At 43.8% G+C, this 12,097-nt stretch overlaps 1 protein-coding gene across 1 annotated transcript; it reads right to left on the reverse strand.

Moving 5' to 3' along the window:
* Positions 1-2,166: 2,166 nt before the first annotated feature.
* Positions 2,167-11,887, reverse strand: LOC130679352 (nuclear envelope pore membrane protein POM 121-like). Its single transcript, XM_057487956.1, has 5 exons — positions 11,823-11,887; positions 11,319-11,459; positions 9,600-9,680; positions 3,555-4,169; positions 2,167-2,754 (listed from the first exon to the last, which is right to left on the reverse strand). The coding sequence occupies exons 1-5, from the start codon at positions 11,885-11,887 to the stop codon at positions 2,667-2,669; spliced, it is 990 nt and encodes a 329-aa protein (XP_057343939.1). The 3' UTR covers positions 2,167-2,666.
* Between the last annotated feature and the right edge of the window lie 210 nt (positions 11,888-12,097).

Raw genomic sequence — 12,097 nt, forward strand, 5'->3', positions numbered from 1 at the left:
ATTATGTGTCTTGGTGTTGCCCTTCTTGGATCCTTTCTTTTGGGGGTTCTGTGTATTTCCGTGGTCTGTTCGATTACTTCCTCCCCCAGTGTGGGGAAGTTTTCAGCAATTATTTCTTCTAAGATACTTTCCATCTCTTTTCCTCTCTCTTCTTCTTCTGGGACCCCTATAATACGGATATTGTTCCTTTTGGATTGGTCACACAGTTCTCTTAATATTGTTTCATTCCTGGAGATCCTTTTGTCTCTCTCTATGTCAGCTTCTATGCGTTCCTGTTCTCTGATTTCAATTCCATCAATGGCCTCTTGCATTCTATCCATTCTGCTTATAAACCCTTCCAGAGTTTGTTTCATTTCTGCGATCTCCTTTCTGGCATTTGTGATCTCCTTCCGGACTTCATCCCATTTCTCTTGCGTATTTCTCTGCATCTCTGTCAGCATGTTTATGATTCTTATTTTGAATTCTTTGTCAGGAAGACTGGTTAGGTCTGTCTCCTTCTCTGGTGTTGTCTCTGTGATCTTTGTCTGCCTGTAGCTTTGCCTTTTCATGGTGATAGGAATAGTCTGCAGAACAGGGATGAGTGACGGCTGGAAGGACTTCCTTTCTTGTTGGTTTGTGGCCCTCCTCTCCTGGGAGAACAGCGACCTCTAGTGGCTTGTGCTGCTCAGCTGCGCGCAGACAGGGTTTCTGCTTCCTGCCCGGCTGCTATGGAGTTAATCTCCGCTGTTGCTGTGGGCGTGGCCTGGCTCGGGCAGCTACTCCAAAATGGTGGAGTCGCGTTGGAGCAGGAGCTGCTGGGAGGCTATTTATCTCCGTAAGGGGCCTCCCTGCTCCCTGCAGCCCAGGGGTTAGGGTGCCCAGAGATCCCGGATTCCCTACCTTTGGATTAAGTGACCCGCCCTGCTCCTTTAAGACTTCCAAAAAGCACCCGCCAAAACAAAACAACGACCACCAAAAAAAAAAAAAAAAAGAAAAAAAAAGGTTTTAATTAAAAAAAAAAAGGTGGTCGTTCGTTTTTGTTTATTCTCCGGTGCCAGCCTCAGGCCTCTGCTCACCGGTGTTTCTGCCCTGTTTCCCTAGTATTGGGGTCCCTGTCCCTTTAAGACTTCCAAAAAGTGCTTGCCAAAACAAAACAGCAAAAAAGCAAAAAAAAAAATGGTTGCGCGCTTTTCTTATGTCCTCTGTCACCCAGCCTCCAGTGCCTCCTCACTGTTCTTGCTGTCCTGTTTTCCTAGTATCGAGCGCCCTGCACTCTGGCCCGGATGGCTGGGGCTAGGTGTTCGGCAGTCCTGGGCTCCGTCTCCCTCCCGCTCTGCCTATTCTTCTCCCGCCAGGGGCTGGGGGGAGGGGCGCTCGGCTCCCGCGGGGCCGGGGCTTGTATCTTACCCCCTTCGCGAGGCGCTGGGTTTTCTCAGGAGCGGATGTGGTCTGGATATTGTCCTGTGTCCTCTGGTCTTTATTCTAGGAATGGTTGTCTTTGTTATATTTTCATAGTTATGTGTTGTTTTGGGAGGAGATTTCCGCTGCTCTACTCACGCCGCCATCTTCCGCCCCACTTCAGTCTAGTTTTTAATACTGAACTTTCACTTGGTGTCTCTGAGATTCTATCTTCTATGGTTTAGGTGCTTGGATGGTGTTGGCAAGATTATTTCTAACAGTCAAGATGACGTGAAGTGGTCATTGCTCCAAATGCATGCACATGGTTGCTTACTGGACAGAAATTGCCTGGTCTGCTCAGATTCCCCCACCTAGGCTTACCTTACCCCAAACCCCCCAGGTGGCCTGGGTAATGCTATACGAGTCTCGGCCGCCTTTCTCCCTTACCAGACCATAAACCCCGAAGGAAAGGAACATCTCTCTCTGTAACTACCAAGCCCCACACAAATCAAGGCTCAGTATGTGTTTCTAGTGGGTTGTAGTCCATGCGCCCTCCATACAGTACCGCCAACACATGCCATGCGTTCATCAACTTACCCTGTTCTCCCTGGGACTCCTTGTTTACCGGCAAAGCGGAAGAGCCAGATCCCTGAGGACCATCCTCTTCTCTGCAGGAGGAAGAAGCACAACTAAGTTTAGAAAAGCACTGGATGACTTCTTACACCCTCCTAACTACCAACTGACCAAAGTCTAGAACAACCAGGACTAAGATCTCAGTGTGTCAAGACAACAAAAAGAAGTAAAGAAAATTCCTAAAGAAATGAAGAGAGGCAGTTCACAGAAGCCATAGAGACACCTTTGTCTTAAAACAAGCAGAAAACAATCTTCAGAACCTTACATACAACCTGCCAAGTTTCTGAGAGTCCTAGTCACACCTCTATCTCTAAGAAAGTGACATTCTAGTCAGGCACCTAGGCGGTCAGCTGGGGTCTAGAATGTGAAGCCTGCTGCCCACCCCCATCAGTCACTCTGTTCACTCTGTCCCGTGCAAGCCCTTCCCCTTATGCCCCAGCCCCTCACGCTGCAGCATAAGGGGAAGCAGAGGCCAGTGTGGTCACACTATGTGACGACTGCAAGAGACGAGAGTGATTCAGGGCGGCATCATCTCTGCCCTTTAGATGTGAACTGTTTTGATTCTCCAAATTGGAGTCTCAGAAAGCCTAAGAGCCAAGTAAATTTCCCTCCTTTCCCACCCTCTCATTAATCCACACAGAAAATCACCGATTACCTCATTTTCTTTTCTGGACTCTCTGGTGTCTGTGAGAGGGACGAGGCTGGGCTGGAGAAGGGTGAGGCACTGGGATGCCTCTTCCAGAGCTAAAAGCCAAACACAAGTCACGTGACTGACCTTGGGAATAACATAGGATCTGATCTTCAACATAATTCTGTGACTCTAATCCATCACTGTATAAAAAGTCTCCCTTTCAAGTGACTAAAAAAACATTTCTTTGTGAAGTGGGGCTTCTGAAACGTGAGTCAATTGGCAGTATTTGAAAGGGTTGTCATTGGCCAAAGTTGGAAAAGTTGCATCAGAAAGAGCAGCTACACTATACTGAGGATCATGAAATGTTTATAAAATATCATCAGTTCATAAAGATAACACAGCAAGAATCATACTGGTCACCTTTGGAGTTAACTATGGCAACAGTGCCTGCTTATTATCCTGCCACTCCAATAGATAGGGTTTGTTCTTCTATCTAGAATTACGCAGACCTTCAGTTAACAAATGCAGAGGGAAGGACAGAATTAGAACATCACCATTTTGCCACAATGGACATAGACAAAGGCAAAATATGGCCGCTAAAATCAGCAGGTGAAAAGCTCATAGGAACAATAAAGTGAAGGATCAGACTGACAACTGAGCCCCGTGGGAGGCAACCACACAGCACCTGCTCCCGATGTGATGCGATCAGAAGTGCACAGCAGTACCTCTGCCCAAATCACTGAACTTGAAACTCATCAAGCCTCAGGAGCCAACTGTCCATTTACAGGGAAAATAGGGATAGAGTACTTGTCAAAATGGCACCATGACGAAAACAAAATCCAGAATGTAGTAAATTCTATAGAACATAATGACTCAGACTTTTCAAAAGTAAGAAAAAGCATAGTAGTAATACCGTTGATTGAGTCTAAGAGAGGCCTGACGTCCCAGCTGCGGGGGAGGGCGCTCGCGGCCGCCTCCACAGCCCGTGTGCTTCCCTGCGGCGGTGGCGGCAGCAGCCGCGGGAACAGCCCGCGGGGTAAGCCTGACAGCTGGAGGCCGCCAGGGGGTGCCGGCCGCGCGGACCCGGAGCTCCCGGGGAGGCGGCGCTGTGAGGCCAGCGACCTGCCGCCTGTGGCTCCTCGGACGGGCCGAGTCGCTGGGAGCCAGGGCCCGGCACCCGGGACAGCCGGCATCCTGGCGGGGGCCGCGCACCCCGGGGCTGTGTCTGGTCCACCCCAGCCCGCGAAGGGGTTCTGCCACCGCGGGGAGCTCGCCGGGCCGGCCGTCCGGCCTGAGCACGCCCGGGGAGGCAGAGGCCCCGGTGCCCGCTCGCCTCCCGCAGTCGACCCCGCAGCTGCCCGTGACGCGGGGGTAGCTTCCCGCGAGGCTGCGTGTTGGGCCGTGGAAACGCGGGCCACCGCCGCCGGGGGACGACGGGCGGCGGAGGGCGCGTCCCTCGCCCCGCCCACCCCCGGCGTCCTGCCCCGCCCCCGGCGCGGGACTCCGAGCATCATGGCTCCGCCCAGGCCTGTTGAAAAGTTGATTATTTTTACCCTGTCTGCTTGTTAGGCCATCAGATACAACCTTGTATAATGCTAAGTCTGAAGCTCTGAGTGTGAATTAAGTCCCCTGAAATGTAAATTTCGGTACTTATTTTGGTAGCACTTCTCGAATGCTTAGTATGGACAGTGTAGACGCATCAACACTTTACATGTACTGCCTCACAACTATCTTATGAAGTAGGTCAAAATCATTATTTCCATAAGTGTACAACCTTACCTTCAGATTTTTTGTTACATATATGAACTAAATACCTTTGATGCTCAAAAAAAAAGAGTCTAAGAGACATGTGAACCAAACACAATGAGTTGATTTTTGGTCCCTGATTCAAAGTAACTGTAATAAGACAGGGAGGGTAAGAAGGGCAAACTGGAGCGATGATAACTAACATTAAGTCATTATTATTCAGAGGAATAGAGGCATTGTTTTTATTAATGTTCAAAAAGTTTGAAAAATACACCGAAGTACCTACAGGTGAAACAACGTGTTTGTACTTTAAAACAAGAGGAAAACCAATTTGGGGCGGGGGTGTTGATGGATCAGGACTGACAAAACACTGTTAACTGCTGGAGCCACATGGAGGTTCACTATGAAATTTTTCCTTCCTTTTGTGTATGTATGACATTTGACATAAAATTGTAAGAAGGGGCAATGACTATGTATGTCAGGTGTGTTGTGATCACTGATTGAGGAAATGTGTGTACAGTGCTCAGCAGAGGGCCTAGTGCAGAATAGATTCAGGTAAAGCTTTGTACTATTATGCTCTGCATTGTCATAACTGCTTGGCCGGGGCCTTCATCTCCTATATTTGCCATTTATCATTAATGTGTCATTTATATTACTATAAGAGCCTTCTGTATGGATGAAAACTTATGTCAAATTCTTTCTCCTCTCAAAAACCTCCTTCACGCATGTATTACTTTTTTTCAAGCTCCTATATATTGGGTGCCTGCTTACTGACAAGCACTGTAATGGGTGCTTTTCAAACATTACCTTCAATCTTTATAACAATCCTTTAGAGATGAGAAAAAGAGAGTTTAAGTCATTTACATGCCCACGAGTCTATAGCTACTAAGTGCCAAAGCCAAGATTTGAACCCAAGTCATTCTGGTAGCAAAACTTGACCTGTTCTCCAGTCTACACTACATCCTTTCTAAAAATAATTATAACCACTTATTTTTTAAACTTTCATTAATTTCCCAGGACCTAGAGGATGAATTTACAACCCAATGCAGTTCAGACTCAATCTACCTTTTTAATCAAATTAGTATCATTTTTTGAATTATTCATCCTCTGTCTATTTATCTATAATAATGGCTCTGTCTTGTATCAGGTTTCCACATAGGCATTCTGGGCTTTCTAGTTTGTTCCACTGGTCCATAGCGATCATTCAAGGGTTGGTAACTGCTGTTAGCTTAGAGGTGATCTCAGCATCTGACAGAAGGTGGATAGTAAACACTGCATAATCAACTAATAAATGCAAAGAACCCAATTCTGCCACACCACATGGTGCATGTACGTGACAGATGCCTCCAGTAGAAGTGTAGGAACTGGTAATGGCATTGCGGCTGGACATACGGATGCCACATGCGCACGTGCCCTTCGAGCAGCTCACAGCAGGGGTGCAGGTTCTCTTACGCAGCTCGCCATCTGAGCTCTGGTAACTGAGGCCTCTCTTCAGAGGCCCAGGCCTAACAGGGAAATAAAAGGGGAAAACGCAGATGTGCTACTGAACGTCACCAACATTGTTTTAAGGCTTCATCCACGGTCACAAAATCGTTCTAACGCAATGAAAAGGATAATGTTGTTAATTTTACTGTTAATTCAGCTAAACATGTCTCACAAAGTCAGAAAGGGAAAGCTCAGTATTTAAAAAATTAAAAGTATGATTCTACTTATATATATTCTAGGAAACGCACAAAAATCTATAGTGACAGAATGGGGACCAATGGATGCCTGGCAACAGGGACAGGATGAGAGGGAGATTTTAAGGCTTCACCAAGGGGCATGGGGAAACTTCTGGCAGTGATGGTGATGTTCATTATCTTGACCATGGTGATGGTTTTGTGGGTGTGAAATTTAGACAAAATAGTTATTGTGGCAAGTTACTCAAAATGTTCCTCTCTGATTTCAAAGAGGAAAATTTATAGGACAATAATTGTGATAAGGATACATGTCAAAATTGATCAAATGGTACACTTCAAAGAGGCACAGTTTATTTATGTCAATTATACATCAATAAAGGTGTTTAAAAAAGTTTAGGAGGAACCAACCACTTTTTCGAAGATTCAAACTGAAACAGAAATTCCCTAAACATCTTTCCTGTGAAATAGTCATCCAACCTTTGTGACAGCACAGACAGCTCACTGTCTCCTGGCTGATGAATGTCAACCACAGAGAAGTTCATTCCTGCACTAGATGCAAACATACTTTCTCTTTCACTAACTTCACCTATGGATCCCATCTGGAGCCAAGCCAAGCCAATTGTCCTCCTTTCATGTGATAGTCTTTCAGATTTTTGCAGGCCATTATCCTTCCCTCTCTCAATTCTTTTTTTTTTTGTTTTTTTTTTGGTAGATAATTATTTTTTATTGAAGGGTAGTTGACGCACAGTATTACATTAGTTTCAGGTGTACAACACAGTGATTCAACATTTATATACATGATAATTCTAGCTACCAGCTATCACTATACCAAGTTGTTACAATATTTTGACTATATTCCTTATGCTATACATTACATCCCAGTTACTTATTTATTTTACAATTGGAAGTGTGCACTTTTTTTTTTGTGAGGGGATCTCTCATATTTATTGATCAAATGGTTGTTAACAACGATAAAATTCTGTATAGAGGAGTCAATGCTCAATGCACAATCATTAATCCAAGCCAAGCCTAATTTTCATCAGTCTCCAATCTTCTGAAGCATAACGAACAAGTTCTTACATGGAGAACAAATTCTTACATAGTGAATAAGTTACATGGTGAACAGTACAAGGGCAGTCATCACAGAAACTTTTGGTTTTGCTCATGCATTATGAACTATAAACAGTTCAAATATGAATAGTCATTTGAATTTTTTTTTTTATTGAAGGGTAGTTGACACACAGTATTACCTTACATTAGTTTCAGGTGTACAGCATAGTGATTCAACATTTATATACATGACAGTTCTAGGTACCAGCTATCACCATACCAAGCTGTTTCAATATCTTGACTATATTCATTACATCCCGGTCACTTACTATTTTACCATTGGAAGTGTGTACTTTTTTTTGTGTGTGTGTGAGGGTATCTCTCATATTTATTGATCAAATGGTTGTTAACAACAATAAAATTCTGTATAGGGGAGTCAATGCTCAATGCACAATCAATCCACCCCAAGCGTAATTTTTGTCAGTCTCCAATCTTCTGAGGCATAACAAACAAGTTCTTTCATGGAGAACAAATTCTTACATAGTGAATAAGTTCTTACATGGTGAACAGTACAAGGGCAGCCATCACAGAAACCTTCGGTTTTGCTCATACAGTATGAACTATAAACAGTCAGTTCAAATATGAATACTCATTTGATTTTTATACTTGATTTATATGTCGATAACACATTTCTCTCTTTATTATTATTTTTAACAAAATGCTGAAGTGGTAGGTAGATACAAGATAAAGGTAGAAAACATAGTTTAGTGTTGTAAGAGAGCAATGTAGATGATGAGGTGTGTGCCTGTAGACTATGTGTTAATCCAAGCTAGACAAGGGCAATAAAACATCCACGTATGCAGAAGATTTCTCTCAGAACAGGGGGGGTGAGGTTCTAAGCCTCACCTCTGTTGATCCCCAATTTCTCACCTGATGACCCCCCTGCGACTGTGCCTGTCTTAGGTTGCTCCTCCCTTGAGGAATCTTACCCATCTCTGGCTAACCAGTCATCTTCCGGGGCCATACAGAGAAATGTAAAGTTGGTAAGTGAGAGAGAAGCCTTATTGTTTGAAAAGGTTAGCTTTTTACTTCTTTGCATATTTATGCCCTGTGGCTTCTATGCCCAACATTTGTCTTGAGGTATCTTTACCACTTGGAAGAATTATGATACTCGGTAAATTTGATATGAGGCACGAATTCTATTTAAGGGTTGTAATTAGGAAGGAAGAAGAAAAGCTATAGAAGTAGCAGGCAGAAGAAAACATGGGAAGATTGATTATTTCTTTGACATATCTTCTTGTAGAGTACCTTCAGCATGTATAGGTTTTAAACTACTAATTAAATTGCACACACACATTAACATAATAGGAGTATAGTTACATAACCAAAGCATAGCTGTAATTACCAGCCATCTCCAGTGAAACCAAGAAAACCAGTTAGGCACCTTAGACATTTGTGAAAACATCTACGATATGGTGGATATTGTCCAACTGAACTTGAGCAGTCTGAGAGAAATCAGACAAATTAAAACAACCCATTCCTAGGGACTGTTCACATCCCATATGTTCTTTTAACAGTAAATAGTCTGTAGTTGTAAGATTTTGGAGTGCTACAATTTGCACTTCTCCTAAGTCTTGGTTGAGTTCCAACAGTATAGATCCAGTCAAATTTGTTGTTTTACTGTATGCACAGTCCAGCTTAGATATCTCCTTCTTCATTCCCATGGCAAGTCCAGGAACTGGTGGGATGAGCGCATCTACACCTGTGGCAGTGCGTGGATCTTTGTTTCCTCCCTCACTTCTTTACTCCCCTGAGGTTTTTCTCCTCTGGGCTAGTGCTTATGTACCTTTAGAACCCCCTCACCCACCACCACCCCGGGACATCTTGAATTGCTTCACTCTCTCGCAGTGAATTTCAGCTTGTGTCTGCCTCCTCTTCCAGGGCAGCACAGCCAACCAGCAGCACTGCGTGGACAGCAGGACAAAGGCATCCAGGACCACCACTGACCTGCCTCCTCCTAGTCTTTGTTCTGCTATCAGCCCAGAGTAGGAGCATGTTAAGCTTTTTTGGCAGCCATATCATCGTGCTGACTCAATTTAAATATGTAACTTACCCCAAGCCTTTCCACACACATTTCCAGCCTCTTTCCCTCCAAGCTAATTCTTCCTCAAATATAATTAAGCTGAAAGGCAGAAATCTCACATTTTTCTTAAATTTCGTACTGCTGCATTCTATCCATTGCACAAACCTTGTGATCTTTTGTTACATACTTGGTTATTCAGTGTATCTACAAACCCTCTTAACCTTATCATATTTTATGCATGTTAAAGAAAAATAGTAAAAGGAATTAGACAAAATAGTTATTGTGGCAAGTTACTCAAAATGTTCCTCTCTGACTTCAAGGAGGAAAACTTACAGGTCAATAAGTCTGATAATGACCCTTTCCCAAACAGGAAACCTCACCCAGATGGATTCTCACTTACTCAGGCACAAAAGCAGCACGGACTCCGTTGGCCACTTCGGGCTTAAAAGCTGAATGGCCACTCCCACTGCTGTCATGGCACCTGTGACAAATCACAAACCCTCAGTTAGATGATACGACCTCTCCTTTAAAGCATACTCTCATATTCCTGGGATCTTATACTCTTTCTACAGAACATAGGTTCATGCTAGACAAGAAAAGGTTGCCTCACATCTCAAAGATTCAGGAAGGTCAATTTATTCTAGGACTGTCCTAATCTAATAAGAAAAGTATAAAAATGCATCAAGACCTTTTGAACTATTCAGGTATACTGATCATTTGGTAACTTCTCACCAAAGCACTGCAATCACAAATTTAATATCCTACCATCTGTAAACTAAAGACAAAAAAACACTTTAGTGACCCACCTACACACATCCCCCAGTGCTCTCACTTAGTTCAGTCTGTAAGAGAAGAACTTCACAGGTCACAGATAAGGGCCTGCGCATGGTGCACATAATCACTGCTTATTCCAATTATGGGAAAGACAACACAGAGCCTTCAGTTATAGGCTCACTGGGGTCTAGACAAATTACCAACCTGGAGAACATGAGAAACCTGTTTTGACCATAAGAATAGTTATTTTCTCTCTGACCTCCAACACACCATCTCCCTCTGCCACTCCTGCTTAGTTGGCTGACATGAGCTCAGACTGCTCACTTGTAAAGCATATCCCTAGTATTCATAGCCTGATCTTCCAATTTTACTTCCAACCAATCTTCCAATGATCACACTTGCATTTATTAGTATTTCCTTACCTAATGTTGCCATCTACAGTATCAAAGACGGTCAGCTGTGAACCTGCAGGTTATGGCTAACCTGGTGTAACTGATGAGGACAATGGTTCTATTTCTAAAATGTAGGGCCCACTGTCTCCTCAGAGCATGTTTCCTTGACCACCTTATATACAGAGCTCCCCCTTTCTCATGACCCTTTTATAGCACTGCTTTTTATAAATCTTTATATACTTACAATCTATAATTACCCTGTTTCATTGATTACCCAAGTCCCAGGAGACCTTTGCTTGCTCACTGCTCTATCCACAGTACCTGGAGTAGGCTCTGGCACATGGTGGGTCTTGGAATTTGTTGAATTACAAGAAAATTCTTAACCGACTCCTTGGAAAGCCACAAGCAGTTCTGCAGCTTTCTCAGCACCTTCAACTTCCTCTCTTTCCATCGAGGAAACAGACTGCTTCCTCTATTTTTGTTACATTTTCAAAAACCAAATAATGAAACTGGTTTTATTCTCATTACTCATAAAGCTACCATACTCCAGTCTTCACTGTTCTTTGCTGTGTATTTCCTTCGGCACAAACATGACAGCTAAGCTGATGGTCACCCAAATAATTGACCACCACAAGGGGAAGACTTTCAGCATTCTCTCAAAATAAAATTTAACACATTTATATCAAAAGTATGAAGCTGATGTGGCCAGTAACTGTCGGCTTTTCTCTAGTACTTATGGAAAAGGTATATTACAAAATGTATGTAACCTGTGCCTAATGAAAGGCATAGCATTAAAGCTCTTGTTACCAAGCTCTTCCATGAAAGCCAAAGAAGGGGACCTGCCATTCACACACAGGAGGTGGCCTCTGATTCTTTTGGGGAGTGATCTCTCTTTCAACAAATCCCAGGAGCCCGTGTGGGAGGCACGTTGAGTACTCTGCAGGGCATGTTACCTTCTTTTGTCCTCCTGACCAGCCACAGATGTTTGTTCTTCCTCCTCCTCCACTGTCCTTTTCTTCCTCTTCCAACGTTCGAGGGCAAGCAGAACAGCCTCCTTTGACCACGGGTCTGGGGCCTTAGGGATCTGCGCTGCTCTGTAACAGAAAACAGGATTCTAGCATTAAGATATTCTGATCATGATGCTACATAGCATGAACTTCAGGTGCTGTAAATCAGAAGCTATCCAACAAGCAAAAGGGTAATTTATACACTCACACAAATGGCCCTTAGCTGTTAAGCTACAGTCTTGGGAAAAACCCAGAAAATAAAAAACTGCTCAATAACTGGAACTTGAGATTTCTCCCTCACATAAGGAGCTTCTTCCTTTCCTTTGAGTTAGTTATTCTCTCAGATGAACAACTGCAGGAGAATAAAGTGGACACACTGGGAGTCTGTTCCTCCACCAATGCTTCCATTGGAAAATGAGCCAGGTTGCTCCCGGGAGGAGCGATCCTCACTGTCGAAGGCCTGCACACCACTCTGGAATTACCACGAGACAGCACACGCTTCCTGTGACCGCCATTCCGGCACAGCGTGGCAAGCACACAGGAATACCGGCCCTGCTGGATTGGGTATCATCTTGGATGTGTTATGCCAAAGTGGTGTGGTAAAGTCCCACAGACCCTGTGGAGAATGGGAGACACATTATGGAATCAAAGCAGCTTAGAAGAATGAGAGAAAGTTTAAATTCCTTAAGAACCATGTGGGTTCAGTTATTTTCCAGAGAACTTAA

The sequence above is a fragment of the Manis pentadactyla genome, chromosome 10 (assembly GCF_030020395.1).
Source record: "Manis pentadactyla isolate mManPen7 chromosome 10, mManPen7.hap1, whole genome shotgun sequence".
Taxonomy (NCBI): Eukaryota; Metazoa; Chordata; class Mammalia; order Pholidota; family Manidae; genus Manis; species Manis pentadactyla.